The sequence below is a fragment of the Meles meles genome, chromosome 2, assembly GCF_922984935.1.
Source record: "Meles meles chromosome 2, mMelMel3.1 paternal haplotype, whole genome shotgun sequence".
NCBI classification, from domain to species: Eukaryota; Metazoa; Chordata; class Mammalia; order Carnivora; family Mustelidae; genus Meles; species Meles meles.
Window position 1 is genome coordinate 67,789,212 of NC_060067.1, and position 21,220 is coordinate 67,810,431.

The 21,220-nt window shown below is 52.3% G+C and overlaps 1 protein-coding gene across 4 annotated transcripts in view; it reads right to left on the reverse strand.

Moving 5' to 3' along the window:
* Positions 1-21,220, reverse strand: part of RGS12 (regulator of G protein signaling 12) — a 101,076-nt gene that overhangs the window by 18,420 nt on the left and 61,436 nt on the right. For all 4 annotated transcript variants that reach the window (XM_045998004.1, XM_045998003.1, XM_045998007.1 and 1 more), the window contains 4 exons: positions 2,396-2,565; positions 1,777-1,869; positions 869-1,012; positions 143-322 (listed from right to left, as the gene is read on the reverse strand). In XM_045998004.1, coding sequence (XP_045853960.1) covers positions 143-322; positions 869-1,012; positions 1,777-1,869; positions 2,396-2,565 — 587 coding nt within the window. The remainder of the gene's footprint in view (positions 1-142; positions 323-868; positions 1,013-1,776; positions 1,870-2,395; positions 2,566-21,220) is intronic.

A 21,220-nucleotide genomic window follows, 5' to 3' on the forward strand; every position in this document is an offset into this window, starting at 1 on the left:
GGGCTGTGTCCTGGTGGGGGACGGGGCGTTGCATCCTGGGCGGGGGTTGTGTCCCAGTAGGGGCTGCGTCCCAGCGGCCTCTGCTCTTGCTCCCCACAGGGCAGCTCCCCTCTCTGAGAGGACACGGCCAGGGCGCAGGCACCTTTTTCGGCGTGGACACGCTAGAGTGCTCGGAGCTGACACTGTGCTTGGAGGCCGGGCTGCTGGGGACCTGCTGCGCATCAGGGAGCGAGCGGCCTTCTACCTCGGCCAGGATGCACTCCTGGTACAGCTGGGACTTGAGAAAGCGGGTGTAGCTGTCGAACTTCATCAGGTTGAAGATCTGCAGGGCACACGCGGCATGGTTCAGCTCCCGAAGCAGCTAGCTAGCTAACGCGCGGGCCCAGAGAAGCTCTACTTTGTTAAATAAGAATGAGACCCAGAGTAACTGCAGACCAGCAGGAAGTGAGAACCTTGGAAGGACTTCCCTCCATTTTCCCCATGTAATTCATGGGACTGAGCAGCAGACATCATCCCTCAGGGGGGCCAGTGGGACACAGGCTCTAAAACATATTAGGTCCCACGTACCCTTTCAATCACAGCGACACCCTAGGATTGAACAACTCCTTGTATCTGTGACGTCACACAAGGACTGACGCAGGAGAGGCCAGAGAGAGGTCGCTGAAGACGGGGCCCTCCCCAACTGTGGCCACTCCCCAAGAGCCTGGTGGGGGACCTGGGGCTTCTGGGGCTTCTTCCAGCCACACCACGCCCACTGGCACCTCTCTGCCCCATCCGGTGGCTGGCTCCCGAGCGCTCTCCCTCTCCACCACCCCACCTCAGAGAGAGCCCTGGGAGGAGTTCCCGTAGGAAACTGAGGCACAGTCACCTGGAGCTGCTGCTCCTTGAACATGTCAGGGTGAGGCGCGCTGAGGATGTCGTCCGCCAGCTGGGCCTGGCTGTCGATGTTGACGGGGGTGGTGGCTTTGCTGCACAGAAACTTGCTGAAGATCTCACGGGCCCTGTAGGAGAGCTGAAGGACACGCGTGTGAGTGGGATGCGCAGGGCCCAGCACCTCCCCACCACAGGCGTGCGTGCTGCTGCCGTCCCTCCATGTTCCAAATGCCAGACATGGGTCCAGGCACTGGAGATGCGTTTTCTTGAGGCCCCCTAAATAGTTCCTTCTTGAATAAATTAATAGATAAAAGTCCAAGCCAGTACAAAACTTTTCACCAAACAGACTCCTCCCTGAATTTTTTCAGGGGCTCCATAACTGTTCAGAGACTCAGGTGCTGCAGCCTGGGGGGTGTCCGGGGGCACCATCCATGTGCGGGGCCTCACGCCTGCGGCCTCAGCAGAGGGGGAGCTCAGTCTGCGCAGCACCAGGCTTGGCAAGCAGATAAGAGCCAGATAAGCAGATAAGAGACCTGCCACACCAGTGGCAGGTGGAGGACCACGGACAGCCTCGTGTGGCCTGCAGCATGTACCGGGACCCGTGCCCACAGGGGCTCAGCAGCCGGTGCAAGCGGCGCGGGCAGCGAGGCCATACAAAGGGACACGGTGAGGGGCTCTTCTGCCTGGGGATTTAAGCTCCCCTTTCAACACACCAAGTAGCAGCAAGCATGCTGGGAAACGATTCATGGGAAGGATGTTTACACACACCATGTTCACGCAAGATTGAATATCATATATACAAAAAACCTTATTCTGAAAAAGAAGCATTTCGAAATCATATGAGGACACTAGATGCTAGCCCACGGTGACATCATCTGACGCTCCGGGCATGAACACACTCACCTCTTTTTTATCGTGTGCAGGCACATGGTTAAAGTATTCACAGGCCTGCCAGAATAAAATGTTTTCTTCACTGAATTCCTTCCTCAGGAAATCCTAAGAAAGACACCATCCATGAGCCGTTGCACATGAGCAGGTCGGGGCCGCAGCATCTGCCCTACCCCTCCAGCTGTTGCTGTGCTCCAGCTTCTTCCTTGTGCCCGCTTTTCACAGACATCAGGGCTCTCTGGTGAGAGAGGGAGCACCTCTCCCCAAATTACCTGAAGCCACGTGTCCCGGACCGAAACATTGTGCACACTTTAAGGACCACGGGCACGCTCCCAGTGGCTTCCTCAAGGGCAGAGAGCCCCTTCCCCCTAGATGACCTAGCCACATGCGGCCTCCAAGCATTTCTCAGAAGCTCCCATGCCTCTTGCTGCGGGGAGCTCCCCGGCACACAGCCAAGGCCAGGCTGGGCACAGGGCGCCCCCTTCAGCCCCCTGGCCTCGAGTGTGCCGGGCAGGTGGACAGGGGTGACCCCCCCCGCAATAGGCGTCATGGGGTCTGAGTCCCGGGTCCTGCCGGAGGAGCCCAGGCCAAGGGTCCTCATGGACCCCTGGGCCCACCACACCCCTCTACTCACGGAGAAGTAGCGAACTCCAAGAGGGTCCTGCAGAAGGCGCTCGAAGGACACGGCCCAGCTGGCGGCCCTCCTCTCGCGCAGGCGCCGGCAGCTCTGCACGCTGGGGAGGCTGGCATTGCTGCTCAGACTGTGGTTGCTCACGCAGTCCTTCAGGTCGGCGCCAGTCAGTTCTGTGGGACCAGCACACACCTCACCTACACGCGTGTCCGCCACGCCTGCCCAGCAGGGCCCGGCCAGCCTTCCGGGGGAGGCTCTCCCCGACCTGCCTTCTCTAAAGCACGCACTCAGCCGACACCACGCGCCAAGCACCTACAACATGCCCGGCACCGTTCTAGGGACACAGAACGGGGCACGGATCCAGGAGAGGTGCAACCACAGCCACACGCCACAGGTCCGCGGCTGAGGGCATGCCGCACACACAACAGCGCTCCCGGGTGATCCCCATGGGGTGAGCAGAGGCAAAGGGACCCAGATGGGGTGTTCAGGACCCAGGACACCGCTCTGCGTCAGGAGGGAACATGTGCTGTAGGAAAGCACACACTCACACATGCGCCCTGTTCCGCATGGGCACGGTGCCGACGTGCAAGCGTGGCATAACGTCCAGACGTCTATCTAACTACACGTGTTGTGACAACTCATCAGAGGCCACCTCAGAGTGGAAAACACGACATGTGCCACAGGAGGCTGGCTCCGGGTGTCTACAGAAGAGCCCCAAAGAGCGTGCATTCCTTTGTCTTTTAGGCGAGTTCCTGAATAACCCACTCCCCTCACAAAGGGAAGAGGAGGTGCTCCGGGAGCCCTGTGTCACTGTCTCCCATCTCATGTGAGCAGCGTATGGGGGTTCTTGGTCCCCACATGGGCAGGCCTGGTCAGCGAACCCCAAGGGAAGGGCCCAGACTGGCCAGGAGCTGGACCGGACACACATTCTGCCATGCACGCCTCCCCTTCAATACAGACAGCACATCCCACCATCCTACATGGGTCCGCGGGTCCTAACACCATGGACCCAAGGCCAAGCCATAGCCTGCTGACCACAGAGGACACCCCTAACCTGCATGGGTGTGAGGCTTGGAGGAGCAAAGCTAACTAATGAAACCGGGTTCGTTGGCTACATCCTGTGCTCCTGCCCCACCACGCACAGTCAGCCATCAGGGCTGGTGGCAGGAAGGAGCCCAGGGGACTAGTTTGTTGGTCCCAGCTCTAGGCCAACCGGAAACGCATCTTCTACTTGGTGACGAGGGGCCAGCCGTGGGGAAAGTGACGACCAGCAAGGCAGCGTGAGGCCCTGTTACCCTTTAGGCGATGCCCGCCCACGGCTGCACGGAGAGAGCAGTAGGCAGAGGCCCAGCCTGTGGCCTTCATGCCACAACCAGGGCCCCGGAGGGCCGGGAGGAGGCCACGGCACAGCCCTGCTAGCCTGGAGAACAGAGGGCTAAGAAAGCAGAGACAGGAATCTGGTCAAAGGTGCCCCATATGGGAACCAGAAGACACTTGGGCAGGAATCATTCAAAGCTCAAAAAGCATTTAGATTGGAAAAGAAAAGAAAAACAGGAAGTCAGAGAGTAACCTAGTACCTTACACTGCTATAGACAAAATTTTAAATAAGATTCAGGAGATGAAACAAGATGAGAGAAGGACAATTTTCATTCTTCTTGGCGGCCCCGCAGAATTCACAGTGCGGTCCATGTTACTTTTGAGACGAAAGCCTCCTGGTAGAATCTGCCAGTGCCACTCACCAAGGACCACAGGGGAAGCCCTGGCCCAGAGCTCATCATCAAGAGCCAAGCTCACCACACGGCATGGACGCCCCGTGGCTCAACACTGAGCGCAGCACAGCCAGCTGCCAGGGGTCTGAGCCCGGCCCCCAGGGAACTCAACAACTCCGCCGTCACCCAGATGGACCACTGGCATCGCTCTGTTCCACGATCCCCACGCGCAGAAGCGCCCCAAGTGAGAGCTGCCCATTTCCTGGTCACATGCACCCCCGCGCCCTCTGATTTGTGTCCAGTAGCCACAGCGATGAGGGGCAGGGCCCTGCAGATGTTAAACCTCCTCACAGATTTCCCAACAGAGGTTTTATTAGAACCAGATGAGCTGAGTGTGAAAGTTCACGTGGAAGACTAAACGTGAAATGCTGGGAAAACAAAGCAAACCAGAGCCAGGGGGCGGGGTCAGTCCCACCTGGCACCATACCGCAGCTGTGGACTTGTGACTGCGACAGAAAGCCACACAGTGCGGGGACAACTGGAAAACCACTGAAGAGGTGATCAAGTCGGGATCCTCGGGGCACGCTGAACCAGAGGTTTCAAGGCAAGAACCTCGAATTAGAGAAACTCTGGAAGGGAAGACGCTAGTCCAGAGCCGTGAGAGATAAGACGACAAGATGGATAAAGGGACGGACAGCACCAAACTCTGTGGGCGGTACGGGTCGGGTGGGCAGGGAGTAGCGTGGGGAGGGGTGCTCGGGGTCAAAGGTACGGGCTTCCAGTTACAAGACAAACAGGTCTTGGCATGCGGGGAGCACAGCTCACAGCACTGTGCTGCAGAGACGACTGGCAAAGAGAGATCTTACAAGTCCCCATCCTAAGAAGGAAAGCGTGTGGCTGTGTGTGACAGACGTTAACCAGACATGCGCGGCGACTGTCCTCACTGTATATACGAACACCAAGGCATCGCGCTGTACACCTTCAGCCCACGTAATGACACCCGTAGTCTGGACCTCAATGAAAATGAAATAAAAGTATAAAGACACTATAAGCTGGGTCAAAAGACAAAGCCTGGGGGCAATCCACACAATCCACTCCACAGAGGAAGGACTGATTTTCTTTACACTTAAGGGCACTTGCACGTCACCAATGAAAGAGATGTGGAAACCAAAGACGACTAGAAGGATGGAGTGGCTGTCACTGCATGGGGGCTTGAGATGGCTCTGAGCCGTGTGTTGCCGTGTTCAGTCTCACCTCCATGAGCTAAAGGTGATGTGGACGAGTTATTCTGTACCTTCCTAGCAGGGTAACTTCGCAATCAGCAGGCACTTTCTGCTATATTTTATGTTGATAAAAGAGGTGATCCTCACAAAATAATTTTCAAAACACACTGTTAAGTATGAGCACCAAAACATTCTTCCTCTGGCCTTTCTTTCCTGGAGGCGATGAAAGCTGAACTGAGAACTGAGGGGTGGACAAAAGGTAACCGGCCTCAGAGGACCTGGAAGAGCCTTCAGTGAGTGGCCAGGTGTGCAAAGGCCCTGGGGCAGAAGAGGCATGGCTCAGAGCCAGTGTGTCTGGGCATAGGGGAAAATGGCACACAGACTGTACCCTGGTGGGCAGTGAAGAACAAAGGAAGGTCAAGAAGACACTCCTTCACAGGTCCATTGGCCTGGCTGAGGGACAGGGCGGTCTGCAGGAGGGGGCAGGTGGAGGGAGGTGTGAGGGCAGGGGAGCACACCAAAAGACCGGCCACAGACTGCAGACAGAGCAGCTGAACCCCATCATGTGTGGAGGTGCTTTCTGATTTCCTGGTGTCTGGATTCCAGCAAAGTGGCCAGCAGAGTGATCTGGAACATCTGCCCTCCTCGCTCCCAGGCCACGCAGGGCAGCAGCGAGGAGGGGAGCCTGGCACCCCGCCCTGGGCCGGGCAGGTGCTGTGGGCCACGGCCTGAGCCTGAACAGAACTCGGAAGTGAAAAGTGACCCATCTGTTGACTGAACTCATTTTTATGAAACCTGCAAATACCAATTTTTTTTTTTTTTTTAAGACTCACAGCCCTACAGCTGACACTTCAAAAGCCTAGTGGAGAAAGGAGCTTTAGAATTAAGTTAGGACACTCCTGGTGCCTCGGCCACCTCGCACGGCATGCCCCACCATGACCCCGGTGCTCCCTCAGGGTGGCTGGCACGGACTGTTGGGCGGGAGGCAGGCCGAGGTACACGCACACGTAGGCACAGGACATGTAGGGAATGCAGGGAAGAGTCTCCCTGACCCTGTGGTTTGCATACCCACTCCTCCTGCAGGCCCGTGGGCCAGGGGGGCCAGGGGCTGGCTCTCACGCCCCCCTCCCCCACCGGAGTCGGGGAGGGTCATCTTGCCACCAGGCGCCCTGCATCCCGCGGGAGGAAAAGCTGAGCCTCCTTCCCACGGTCTCCTTTTGTTTCTTTCTGTTTTGTTTCTCATTGAAACCACGAGAACGCCCGCCGGGCCTCAACTCCAGTGCCAGTGGAGCTTGGAGAGGGAACAGGGGACACAAGGACCCCGAAGGAGCCGCTCCCTGAGTCCCGTGACGCAGGCCACACACCCGGCCATCTCCTTCACAAAGGCCAGACCTTGAGGAACATGCACAGTCTTCGAAGCAGGGAAACCAGAGACCATTGCTGGCTGTGTAAGCATGTCCATCCCGAGCTCTCCTCACCAGAGGGTCTCCTAGCAACTTTGACTGAAGGCACGTGGTGGGTGCCAGGGCCCTGGGAGGGGGAGGGAGTGGGTACTGCTCGAGCGGGCTTCAAATCCCAGCGCCCTGCACACATCCTCACCACATGGGGCCCGGCACCCTGCTCTGGAGAAGCACCGTCAAAGCCTGAATTTCCTACCTCTACCTTCACACTCAACTCTGCAATTGTTCTCCAGCATGGACAAGAGTGCCCCTTTGAGAAAGGGGTGATCCTGAGGGCCAGGGCCAGACAGGACAAGGAAATGAGAAGGGCTCGCAGGTCCACCCCACTGCCCGAGGCTCTCTCTTGCTCTGAGCGAGGAGAAAACAACAGATCTGCCGCGTTAGAGCCTCAGACTAGAGAACGTTCCCTGTGGCTTGGTTTCTTTTTTGTTTGAGTCAAAGAAATGCTTTCCTGGTGAGAAAGTTTTTAAAATCTACTTGAGATGTGCTGAAAACTGGAAAAGCCACCCTCTTTACACTGGCCTGATAACCGTGCACGTTACAGGTTATACACGATGTTGACAATGCCTTGGGATTATGATTTTATAGCTAATTCCACACCACACAGCTTGAGCCCATTATCTCACCAGAACACCCCGTCCAAACCCTGAGCTCACATCCCTGAAGTGTGCAAATCACAACTTGAGGTCAGGGTCCTGGGCCACTTGCCCCCGGCCACCTGAGCCTCCCAGCAAACATACCTGTTGCTGCCTCAGGTCAGCCAGCCCCCGACAAGCATGACAAGGCGTGCAGACCACAAGGGACTTTACCTGGGTAGAGCTGATAAGAGCCACTGTGATGCCACTTAACCAAATACTTCCAACCATTCACCGCAAACCACCCCTCCGAGTCCATACCAGGGTCAGCCGGCACAGCCCCCAGGGCCCCAGGCAAAGGCTCGGGCCACACACAGAGACATTGTTCCCAGCTCACGCTCCCCAAGGAGGCCGGTTAGCACACTCCCCAGCGACCGGGTCTGCTGGGCAGGGCCCACAAAGGCAATGCTCCCCCTTCGGGTGCGCGCAGAGGAAACCAATAGTGTAGCCAACACAAAGCATCGCAGAAGCCACATGCATAATTCACGGCCAGACCTTTAGCCCGCGCTGCTCGAGGAACCTGAATTATTTAGTTGGGCAGAGCAGAGCTCGGCTGCAGAAGAGGTGCGCCGGCTGGAGGCACCCGTGCCCACGGGGGAGGCTTCCCGCAGGCTGCTGGCCCACCACAGTGCGCTTTCCGTGAAACGCGCTGGGAACAGAAAAGAATAAATACTCACAGCTTTTCGTGATAACTGTGAGGCTTTGAACTTGGATTTCCTGCTATATCTGAGAAGTTTTCTAAGCCCCATAAATGTAAAGGCCTGTCTTTTCAAAATGAGAACAGAGAGTTCACCCCAAACCGCAAGGTGCTCAGGAATAAGTACGGAGTCGGGTCAGAAAGCAGCGCATCTTCAGCAGAAGCAGGGAAGCTTTATTCACAAAACCTGCAGGGGCAGGATCGGCTTCAGCTGAGGTCCGGTCTGCCAGCTCTGCTCGGATGTGGGCGCACGGCCGCATGCGCAGTTCTCCGGAGCAGGTGTTCAGCGGCTCCTGACAGTTCCGGAAGGACAGAGATAAAGCGGGGTCCCCGCTGGTCCTGCCTCCCCATCAACGTCCTTTCTGGCCTCACATTCCTGAAGCACAGGAAGACGCCCCACAACCCCTCACCAGGGAGGCAGCAGAGCATAAGAGTAGGCTCTGCTCCGTCCCGGCTCCAGGGTTTCCAGGCCACGGGACCCCATGTGCACTAGGCCAGAGCAGGTGGAGGGCCAGTGTCCCTGGAGCCACAGCTGGCGTGGCTCGGTGCAGCTGGGCCAGACGGGGATGCACGGGGTTGGAGGTGGGGGGGCGCTGAACTAGCAGGTATGTGCAAACACCTGCCCCTTTCATATACTTTCAAACTTGCAGGAAGGTGACAAGAACAGTAAAAGGAACTCCCGCACACCCTCTACCCAGATTCGCTGGACCTCTACCTACACTGCCCTATTTGCTAGATCATCCTGTCTCTCCCCCTCCGCCCATCCACTTATCCACACAAATACATGTGAGCACGCATGCACACACACATCCCAAGCTGCTGGAGCTTTATTTGGAGATGGCGCCCTTTTTTGCCCGTAAATACTTCAGTGTGCATTTCCAAAGAACAAGGACGCTCTCCTCCACCAACACAGCACAGTGACCAAACCTGGGGAAAGCAGCAGTCTGTATTCCAAAGTCATCTACAAGGTCCTTTCCAGCTGTTTCCCCAGCTCAGCCCAGGACTGAATTCAGGACCCCAGAGCTGTCCTGTCTTTCTAAAAACTCCCAGCCTTTGTGTTTCCAGACTTCCATCCTGGCTGTTATTTTCTAGACTGCCCCTCGGTGGGGGCTGTCTAAGTCTTCCTCACAATTTGGTGGGAATCCTCAGGAAGTCACGTGTGACTTTCTCGGCACCTGTCCTTAGGAAGCACAGAATACCAGTTCACTGCAACCCCGGTGATATCTTGGTGGGGCACCTGCTCTCCCCACCACAGGACTGTCTCCTGGGGGGCAAGGAGCGGTGATGGGAGCATCTGGTCCCCCACCCGACCCGCAGCCACCACCTTCCTCCACTTCTGGTCCATAGTCCACTGTAAGGCAGAGCTTTCCTTTCTTCCCCATTTTTACAAAGTCCTTTATTTAGAAGAGCAGGCACTCAGTGGACTTTTATTTTATTCCATAGCTTACAATCCACACATATCTGCGGTGTTTTCTCCTCCTCTTTTCTGTCTGCTCCGCCTCCCTCGGCACTGGCCCCTGTGTCCTTCTGGGGAGCCTGCACACACACTGAGTGTCTCCCGATTTTCAAGTGCTCTTTCCTTGCTCCAGACCCACAAGTGAGGCTGGGCGTCAGGGGCAGATGGTTCCTTTCACTAAAGAGTGGTTCGGGCACCAAGCTCTGCACCAAGGGGTGCCTACTGCCATGGCCGGTCTCACTGCTTCCAGAACCTTCCAGTAGACAGAGCTAGGAATGAGATGCACGCGCATACAGAGCCACACGGGCATTTCCACGCGTGTCCGCACATCTACTAGAACCATGAGTTCACACTGACACCTCCAACTCCGACCCAAGCCCAAGCACATTCTGCTTTCCTGGGACTCCCTCCCCAGCTGTGGGGAGCTGGGCTCCCACTGTCCTGGGTCGTAGTCACTCATTTACTCAAGCCCAGAATACACCTGGACCCTCTACAAGATCATGTCAGAAGGGCTAACTCATACCACCGAGAAAACCAAACCTACTACCTGCGATCAATCTTTCTGTCTAGTTCTTTTTCTCAGATAAAAGAAACACAGAGTCAAATGCACGGTCTTCGGTCTTTAGGACTGGGTGAGTTTCAAAATCACCTTTCATCCACCTTTTCAAGCCTGAGCTTATTCACTGAGCAAACCTGTCCACTCTTTAAGCCAAGAAGGTCTTGAGGATGTCTGCCACTGGGTCACTACAATGGTGAAATTCAGCTGGAGGGGGAGCCCAGGTGGAGACTCGGGCCCCAGGATGGTCGTGCCGTCTGTGGGCAGCAAGTGGGCTCAGAGACCTCTGTGCCTCGATTTTCCTCCAGAAACTGATTGTGCCTCGATTTTCCTCCAGAAACTGACATTTGCAGGGTCTGGGGCCAGAACATGAATAAAGGAATTCAAACTATGTAACTAAACATTGAAAAAGCATGGGAGGAGTGGCCATCCTGCTAAATAAAGAAGCTACATTCTATTAGCCTACCTTCAGCCTGGAAGAGCAGATCTGAATTTAGAATCTAGAACTCATCCGTCAGAGCTCTGCACTGAAATGTGGCAGAATGTGGCAGCTCTACCCCCATCAGCCATGTATCCAAGACTGTCCGCTTATCCCCACAGCAGTCACCCTCTGGACTGAAGAGTATTCACTTCATTCCCCAGTTACCAACAAATTTAAAGCAGCAAGGCCACTCCCCGCCCCCCGGGAGAAATTGTATATGGAATGCTTCTGAGCGGGCCGGTGTGGCTGGGGGAGGAAGAGGGCACAGACGGACCAAGTGGGCCAGCAGGGATGTACGGAGCCCCACTGATCATCAGAACACGATTCTGGAACCCTACAAGCCCCTCCTCAAGACATGTCTGGAAACTCTTGCTCTCATGCAATCACCCAACTTATGCATGAAGTTGCCAGGGTCAGAGAACTTCCCGGCACCTGCGTGACCGTGGCCAGGGACAGTGCCGTGCCCCTAGGTACCTGTTCCACGGTGAGGCCCCTGGTGCCCCCATGGCCAGAAGACACAGCTCCGCAGGGAAGGTAAAGACACGCTGCAATCTGCAGGGAGGCCCGGGGGCACAAACACACATGGGCCCAAACAGGGAACTCGACATTCCGAGCCTTTCCGCAGTTGGAACTCCAAGTCTCATTTCTCACTGTTCTGGAAGCGAGCAGCGAGACCCACTCTCCACGTCTGAAATGACACAAGTCCTGGAGAGTGAAATGCCAAGCAGATGGGCAAAAATGCTGCGGGAGCTCCCGAGGCCACGTGAGTGGGTAGAACAGTAACCGAAAAGGGTCAGTGTGGGAAGTGTGAGGCGACAAGCGGAGACGGGTGCATCTTATCACTTGTCACACTGAATTTGCAGGATTCTGGTCTCAGAGCCATCCACTAACGACCACAAGTGGCTGGCAGGCTGAAGGTGGCATCCGACCACAGGGAGCCTCCAGGACTCTGAAAAGGGGATGCGGGACATTTTTCAAAGATGAGCCGCCATAAAATTCATTTATTACGCTAGTTTGAACCTAAACAAATGTGCCTGATTCACTTACTAGTTAATTCTCTGTGAAATTAATTAATTTCATTCCACTGGAAAAAAACACATATCCTCTCTGAAGGCGGCGGTCTTTTATCTGGTGCCAAAGGCCACACAGGGAGCGTGGCTCTCCCAGCTGCAGCCGCTGCCCGATGCATGAGCCCAAGGACCCCAAATTCGAGCTCCATGAGGAAGACGCAAAATGCCGCTAAACCCTCCCCACAGCCAAGGCAGGGCCACCCACACAGAAGGCCAAAGGCACAGAGACAGGCCCTTGGCCTCCACCGCCACGGAGCAGTGGGAGACAGGGCAGGGGCACTTTCCCCAACAGGCCTGGGGGCCGAAGCACTGGCCCCCAAGGAAGGAAAAGGATTGCACACATGCAACCCTAAAGGATGCTTGCGGCAGGAACGGCCTCCCCCAGAGACAGCACTTGGGGACCACTCCTGCGAATGCAAGAAAGATCATCACGGGAGAAAGGAAGAGACCGGGTTTACAGGTAAACCCGGTGCAGCCATAAGCCGGGGCTTTCTGGGGGCAGTGATGGAGTCACAGAGTTTCAGTGAAGATGGTACGACAGAAAGCTAAACACAAGGACTATCTGTGTCTCTTCTATGGATTCCAAAGAAAACAATCATGTTTAAAAAGTTCCTTGTCCAAAAGTGGGTTCCAAAAATCTGGTTCCCCTGGGGGCCTTCAGCCACCCCACCCCCACCCAGCCCCGCTCCTCCTCCAGCGGCAGGAGGCTGCAAGGATCCGGGGACCGCGGCCAGCAGACCGTCCCTCCAGCGGTGTTACTAAAGCCTGGGTTGCCCACCTCGCAAGCTGGCCGCGGGGATTTGCCAGCCTGACTCTTCTATGGGATGAGCACATGAGCTGGGATCGACTATTTGGGGAGCCCATTCTCTACTTTTTCTTCCTCAGACTGGGTCGGGACATTTTAAGATGGATGGGAGGTCAGTGGGCCACCTTGGGCTCTCATTGAGTTGACAGTATCTGTTGAAGGTCTGCTCTGCAGAGAGCCCTGTCCTGTGGGTTCCAGAGTCCCACTGCCTGGCTGAATGGGAGCCCCAGTCTTCCTGGCTGGGAACTCCCCTCCTTACAGGGGACAGGCTAAAAGGCACATAACTTCCTATTATATGTATCTTGCGGTTTTAACTCACAATTCGTGAAATATTTTCTCCTTCAAAAATATCTAAAACTAAATCTAAGATCTCTACTGATCATTACCTAAAATCCCTGCCCTACCTTCCCTCTCCAGAGAAAACCCTTCTTACTAATTTGGTGTTGATCTTTCCAGATATTTCTTAATGCTTTTACCAACATAAATATGTTCCCACAGAAACAATGTGTATTGTTTAGGAAAGCTACTAATTTTTATCTTTCCGAATTCCATCAGTTCTGAAAATCCTGGTCATGTGACTGACGTGCTTTGGGGTTTTTATTTCGATACTAATATCATTCAAGAATAATGATAATTTGGTTTCCTCCTCTCTGAGCTTTTTTTTTTAAGCTTTTATTTATTTATTTGACAGAAATCACAAGTAGGCAGAGAGGCAGGCAGAGAGAGAGAGGGGGAAGGAGGCTCCCTGTTGAGCAGAGAGCCTGATGCGGGGCTCAAACCCAGGACCCTGAGATCATGACCTGCGCCAAAGGCAGAGGTTTTTGTTTTTTGTTTGTTTTTTTTTTCTTATTAAAAAGATTTTATTTATTTATTTGACAGAGAGATCACAAGTAGGCAGAGAGGCAGGCAGAGAGAGAGAGAGAGAGAGAGAAGCAGGCTCCCTGCCGAGCAGAGAGCCCCATGCGGGACTCGATCCCAGGACCCTGAGATCATGACCTGAGCCGAAGGCAGCGGCTTAACCCACTGAGCCACCCAGGTGCCCCAAAGGCAGAGGTTTTAACCCATTGAGCCACCCAAGCGTCCCCTCTCCAAGCTTTTTAAATTTATTTCTTTTTCTTGCCTTACACTGCTGGCCAGAATTCCCAATATACTGTTACATAGTTGCTGAGACAGGGAATATCCTTGCCTTATTCCTAGCTCTAATGAGAACGCTTCTAATGTTTAACCATCAAGTATAACTTTTAAAAAATCAGAGTGGGTAATTCTTTTTTTTTTTTCCAGAGTGGGCAATTCTATCAGATACTCGTTTAGCCTCTATTGTGATAATCATATGGTTTTACTCTTTTACTCCAGTAACATAGCATAGTCTGTTCCTATGGCCCATGAAGACAGGGACCCTGTTTTGTTTGCAAATGTATCCCCAGTGCCTAAAACAGTTTTTTAGAAGAAAGCAGGAGAAAGGAGGAGCTCAAAATATAATTGCTAAATGAATAAATGGTTCGTTAGTTTCTGCTTTATTACTTCCTTAATCTTAATTTGCACTTCATTTTTCTGTTCTGTTTTCCTACCTTCTTATGTTGAAAGTTTAGCTCCTGTGTTTTCTCACCTCTCGTTTTTATAATATATACATTTAATGCTATGAAATTTTCTCCGAAAACCACTTTGGTCACATCCCATGGTGTTAACATGCAGCCCTAAGATTGGGAAGCAGTTCTAAATTGTATTGTAATTTCCAGTTTAATTTTCTCCTTGACCCACAGATTATTTAGAAGTGTAGCTCTGAAATTTCCAGTGGATTATTTTTGGTTGTCTTCTTTGTGACTGGCACCTGCTTAATTACACTGCTGTCAGCAGATGTGCTTAAAAAAAGATTTTTTAAGATCTGTAACAAATCCATCTGTGGTAAGGATATACTCAACTTGGGTGAATATTTCACACACCTCTGGGAAAAAGGAGAGTCTCTTTTGGGTATAAAGTTCTACATATACCTGGTTAGAGTTTATTTTTCCATTTGTTTACCAGCTTGATCTCTTACTTTCCGAGAAAGGTCCATCATAGTCTCTCCCCAGGAGTACATGTCCATGCGTATGGTGGTCCCGTCTAAGCTTGCTTTAGAAATAAGATGCTCTATTTTTGGTGCTTCTCTCCGTACATTTTTCCTTACGTTTCCATTTTCTCCTTACATTTACAGAGCTTCTCTCCTTACATTTTTTTTTCACTCGGAGTTATTTCATCTGAGATCCGTATTCTCATACCGGTTTTTCTTTCTTTCTGCCTGTTATGTCTTCTTTCATTTATGTATTTCAATCTGCCAGGGCCGTTTGCTTTAAAATTGGAATTGCAACAGTCTTGGTGGGGAGTTTGTACAATTTGAGGCTTTTTTCTTCCCATCCATCCGGAAACCACCTTCAGGAACTGTCCTAGGCTCCTTCTCCGCCCAGTCCCCCTGGGCAGCTGTAGCTGCTTCCGGCCTTCAGTTATACTGAAATGCGATCAGAACAACAACAGCGACACTAACAACAGCAGCCGGGTCGCCACGGCTGGTGATTATGGGCCAGGAGCGGCTCACCGTCTACTGTGTGCACTCACCCCCTTAATTCTCCTGAGAATTCTTTGAGCTCTGTCCCGGGCCCCCACTGTGCAGACGGGAGCGCTGAGCCACCCCGCCGGGGGCAGAGATGGGATGTGACCTCACTGTGTGCCCCGCTGCCTCTCAAACTCCAGCCCCCCACTCACCCCGAAGTGACGTGCCTTTTCTGCCTCATCTCTAACTCTTCAAGCTTATCCAGTCATTCAACTCCACTGATGCACAGGTGACTCCCGGACTTTCTGTGTTCTGTATATGTTTATCCAAATGTCTACACAACATCTCCCCTTGGACATTGAGTGAGCATCTCAAAAATCCCGGGTCCACAGCAGAATTCTTGCTATTGTCCCGTTGTCCGTTTCTTCCCATCCTACTCCTTCCTCTCCCTGCAAATGCCATAATCGTCCCCCTATGCGCCAAAGCAAAAACGCAGAAGTCGGCTTGGGGACCCTGTCTCCTCGCTCCACAATTCCCCTATGGACACAGGTATTCTCTCTCAGCTTCCCCGCTGCCCCTAGCTGCCCCTTCTCGGGTTCTCCTGACTCCTCCTGTCTCCCCAAACCCATACTAGGGCTTAGCTCAATTCATGTTCCAGGTTCAGCTTTGCCCGGCCATGCCACCCTCTGGCTGGGTCAAGCCCCAAACCTCTGCCATCCGAAATGGCATCACATCAGGCCTTGGCCCACCAATTACCCACAGGCAGGCGTGGCCTTTCCAGTGGCTTCTCTCTGATGGGATGGGTAACCTTATATCCAAATCCCCAAAAAGCCTCAGACGTTGCAGGCTTCTCCCTCACCTTCTTTTGGACAATGGAATCTATCCGAGGGTGATGCATTAGCCTGAAATCATCTCAGTTAATCCTGGTTTTAGATATTTATGGAGATCAGTCAGCTAAAAAGAAATAGTTCGTTAAAAGACAAATAAACCAAGCCAGATTTAGTTTTTATTCCTGGGGAATGACCTCAAGATTTTTATAGAGCAAGGCAGTAAGCGGCTACATAACAGAGATCACAAATGCACGGTTACAAAACAAATTTTTAAACCCAGCAGCCTTAATGTCAATGGCTGTTTGTGGCTTTAAACTAACATTTGCAGAGGAAGTGTCACTCCAAAGTGCTATGTCTCGCCCAGCTGAGACAGAAGCAAAGACGACTGGAGCATGGCCAGGGACGCACAAGCTGGCTCTGAGATGCATGGGCAAATGCCTGGGGCCGGGAAGAGCAGAAGTGTCCCTGAAGGCACACAAGGCTGAGAACACACCGCAGATCTCACAATGCACCAAGAGTGACAGTAATTATGGCACAAAGTATCGACCCAATGGCAGACAAAAAGGCCAACGGAACAAAAGACAGAGGCCAGAAACAGACCCACAAAGATATGATTACCCGATAAAGAGGGAGAGGATCGGCATTGCAACAACTGGGGCCAGGCCAGCTGCACCAAAGACGGGACAGACAAGTCTCATCCCCTGACTCACACTGTGCCCAAGAAACCACTTCCAGAGGATCTGAGATTTCAGTGGGAAACACTAAAACAATGGTTTTACCTTCACGGCCACGGCACAGGCAAGGCCCACTCCTAAAGGACATAAAAAGCATCGCCAGAACAGAAAAATGACAAGCTGGATGACTGTAAGATGAAACGCTATGGTCAGCGGAAGATACCACCAGCAGAACGAACAGGTAAGAGGTAAGAGGGGCTTCCTGTGCACATAAAGTCAAGACAAAACTTCTTTAAATTTTCTACAAATCCATAAGGGAAGACTGACAATCTGATAGAAAAATGAGCAAAACTCTCGCATAGGCACTTCCCAAAGAGGATATCCAAGCGACCAAAACCATGGAAGGCGCTCAGCTCATGGGTCACCAGGGAACCACAAACACAAACAATAACCCAATGCCCATATTCCCCCCCTTGAGGCTAAGATGCAAACACACAACGTCAAGTGTGGCGAGGACGTGACTCCACACGTGCTGGTTGGCGTACACACAGTGGAACCGTTCCGGAACACTGCATTTACTACAGCACCGTATGTGCCCGCACCGCAGGCCAGCAGAAGCGTTCACGGACGGGTGTCTCAAATCCCACACAGGCCTGTGACAGCACACCACCAGCAATGGCCAGAGGTCAGAACTCAGGGAAATATCAGCAGCAGTCCCGTGGACTCGTGGCCGTGGCCGTGAGAATGAATGTTTACTGATACGCACAACACATATAAAACCTAAAACCCACAAGCCTCCAGTAAACAACAGCAGCTGGACGTGGAGGAGGACATGTGGCATGAGTGCATTGTGTTCAAGGTCCAAAACAGGCAAATGGAGCGATGGTGTCAGCCGTCAGGCTACTGGTCTGCTTTGGGGTCTGGGACTGGAGAGGGGGACGAGGGGCTTCCAGGGGCTGGTAACATGGTACGCTCATGCTGTGGACAGTCCTCAGGCCACTTGCTGCTGGTGTGCGGACTTACAGTGTGTGGCTTACTCTCCAAGGAAAAGTTTTCATGGCTTGAAGAGCAGGCGTGACAAAAACACATCGGAGGGATCTGGATGGAATATTATCATGAAACATGAGAAGAGAAGAAAGAGTAGCCTCTCCAAATTAGTATCTTCTAATGTAAAAATGTAACTTTGTATAATGAAACTAATTATTCTAATTAGAATAATTTGACATTCCTTTCTGGGGTTGTTATCGACCATTTCTATATTCAATCGGCCAAAGTTGAGTTTTGAGACTTGTTGTTAGGAACAGAAACGGGGAGCTGTCCTAAGTGAGGACAGTCCAATGCAGCTGTGTCAGCAGGGAGAGGGGCATATAACTGAGCATCTGCGCTCTTGCCTTTCCCAGCAGTGGGGATGGTGACCGGCACACAGTCTGCTGGAGCGAACAGAGGTATGCCCAGAAAGAGCCCGGGTCTGAGAACGGAGAGGCCACATGTGAGCAAAGCCGGCAGAGGGGGCCGAGAGCATACTGTGCATGGGGCAGGGACTCTGGTCCCTCGCCTCCTTCCAGCCACCAGTGGGACAGACGCAGGGAGCCCAGCCAAACTCAACCTAGGGCCAACCCCTTCCTCCCAGATTGCATCCAGGTCTCCACAGTGAGTTCTTACAAATCCCTCACTGCTGGGTCAGTGAGCTGGAGCTGGAGGGATGGGAACTAACTCAAAGGGCTGCCTTTATAAAGCTGGGGAAAGAGGATATTAGATCAGGACGATCAGACTCAACAACACTGCAAACATGCGTAAGAGCTTTTCAACCCCAAGAACTGGGATGAGTGAGGGGGAAACAGATTTGCTTCTGGTGGTAGCAACGCGCTGACACACCTGAGCTGAAGCTGCAGGACAACCCATGACGGGCCTCCTGTCCACCTGCTGCTTAGTGGGTGCACGGGTGCATGGCCGCCAGACCAAGAGGCTCAGATGCTCTGCCCCTCTGACTGCCCGAGAGGCAGACAACCTGCAAACTGGGAGATGCCTGCTCGCAGGGAGGACTGCATGGGTTCAAGCATGGGAAGCACCCATGAGTCCCTCCTGGCCCGAGGAAAGGCACTCAGGCCCCCGGTGTTTCTCCGTATGGTGCTCCATGAGCCAGGAATCCCTCCTGAGGTCCCCTGCTCTCGTTCCTGAGAGAGGACTGGGTGGTGCTGGAGACATGGGCTGTCCCCAAAGGGGGAGGCAGAGCCTAGTTATGACTAAAAATGAGCGTATCTCCAGGGCAGTAGGAAAAGCCTGAGTGTCCAACATTCTTGTAATTGAAGGAGAAAATACCTGATCCTCAGGAAGCATGTACACAACAAAACCAAACCAAGACTTACTAGAGCTAAACTGCTGAACACCAGCAATAACAAGAAAATCTCAAAAGCCTTCTAAGCCGCAGTCCCGGAGGCATGGACTTGATCTTCTTAGAGTTTATCTTGCTTGGGGACAGGGGAGTTTTTCCAATTTGCACAAAAACTACTCGAAGACAGCCCTTGGGAAAAGCCCTGAGTCATCTCTGACCTCAGGGTCTACTTTTAAAGCTTTCCTCTAAATTATTCTAGGCAATCAAGTTTTCAACCCAATTTATAAGATGCTTTTCCTTGGCAACTTTATGAATAATCTGAGAGTGAATCTATGAAAATTTTCTAGAACCATTCTGAAAGTCTTTTGGTTAGAAAACCTCCCACATTTAAAACAATATTCTCTCAGTAGACCCTTTATGAATGTAGAACAAAGACCGAAACAAGCATAAACCACAAGTGCGTAGCTGGATTTCCACAAGTGAACGCACCCTTGGAGCCAGCTTCCAGGTCAGCTCCCAGATCAATAGGCAGAACTTGAACCTCCCAGACGCTATAACCACTTCCCTGATGGAACACGCAACTTAGAAAAACAGTCTATACACTCCACTTTTTTTACACTACAGTTTTGTAAGAGAGGCTTCCCCCCGCCAAGAAACAAAGTAATTAATTCCCTTGGAGTAGGAAGGATATACACCTGCTTCCAGATAGGGCCTCTGGAGGGAGGATGAGGAAAAGACACAGGAGGGGTACAAATGGGACCTCGACCATGATTTTAATGCTTTAGAAAAAGAGTCGAAAGCAAATACGCCCAAACATTAACATGTGTTACTTCTAGAAGGTATGTATGTGCTCACTGGCTTTATTATTTTAAACTTCTGTTTGCTTAAAAAAAAAAAAATTTTTTTTTAAATTCACAATAGAAGTAATTATGAATAGGGGCCTCTGGGTGGCTCAGCCAGTTAAGCGTCTGACTTCAGCTCAGGTCATGATCTCGGGGCCCAGGGATCGAGCCCCGCGTCATCAGGCTCTCTGCTCAACAGAGAGAGTCTGCTTCTCCTTCTCCCTCTGCCCCTCCCCCCGCTTATGCGTTCTCTCTCTCAAGTAAATAAAGTCTTTTAAAAAGAGAAAAATTACTAATAAAAGCTCTCTCCAAATATCTTATAGGACTGGCAAGAAAGAAGCACGGTGGAAGGCATCTTGGCATGAACCAAGTCTCCGTGCTTCCCCAAAATAAAATCTACAGTCTGACTAGTGTTTACAATACTTAGAACTTCATTCCCTGAAGTATTTCAGGTGCCTGGTGCCCAGAGGAGCAGGCAAAAAAAGGGGGGATTTGGAAAGCCCTCATCTACAGCAACCTACTTTCCTCTTTCATTTCCTACTAAAAGTTCCATTTAGAAACAAAACAAGCCCGCACATGGCAGCATCCCAAGGAAGTGCGGGCACAAGAAGTGGGCTCACAGGCTTCCTGACCCCACGCGACTGCAGGCGGGTGGAGGGGTGGCTGGGCAGACCACAAACCCGCCTCAAACCTCACAAAAGTAACCACAGGAGGAGGCTGTCTTGTGGCGCCATATCAGGAGAAAGGAAAAAAGGAGAGGGGGGAAAAAGCCAAAGAAAGGTTAAAAAACAAAAACGTTTCTGCAGGTTCTCTGCCTGACCCAACCCTGAGTCCACAGCCATTGTCCTGGGGAGGGAGGGGACTCAGCAGAACCCTGACATTCTCAGTAAGACAGGCTAATGGGGAAGCTGGGGAGAGCAGGGATAAACTTTTGTGGGTACATCCCCAGCTGGCCCCAAGGATCTCGGCCCAGGCAGGGAGGACACAGGGGCTCAGCACTGAGGTCTCCCTAGGCTGGACAATGTCTGTACCAGAAAGTGATCAGGGTCATGGTGACTGCTGACCTATGTAGATGGGAAGATGAATGGATAGAGAGGTAAATGGATGGGTAGATGGATGGATGGACAGAGGAAAGAAGGTATACAACATGCAAAAGACAAACACAAAGTCTGGTCTGAAAGGAAACCTAGCTTAAAGAAGGCTAAAATTCTTCATGTTCTAGGAGGGAACGGGGAAAGCACACAGTTGACAAAACAAAATCGAGGACAAGAGCAATACTATTATAGCACCAACAAAGAGATAAAAAGAGACAAGATAGGTCTGAAAATCTCATGACTTAGAATAAAAGACTTTTGCCACCAAGTTGTACGGAGTACGATAAGAACAAACTGACTTTCCTGAAGAAGCAGAAACGTGAGGAACATAGCACCTGTAGACACTCAGAAAGCCGCTAGCAAGTTCAAGTGAAAGGGAAGAGACAGAGAAGCCCGTGAAAGGGTGGAAGGCGAGCCTTCTCTCCTCCATTCCACGCAGA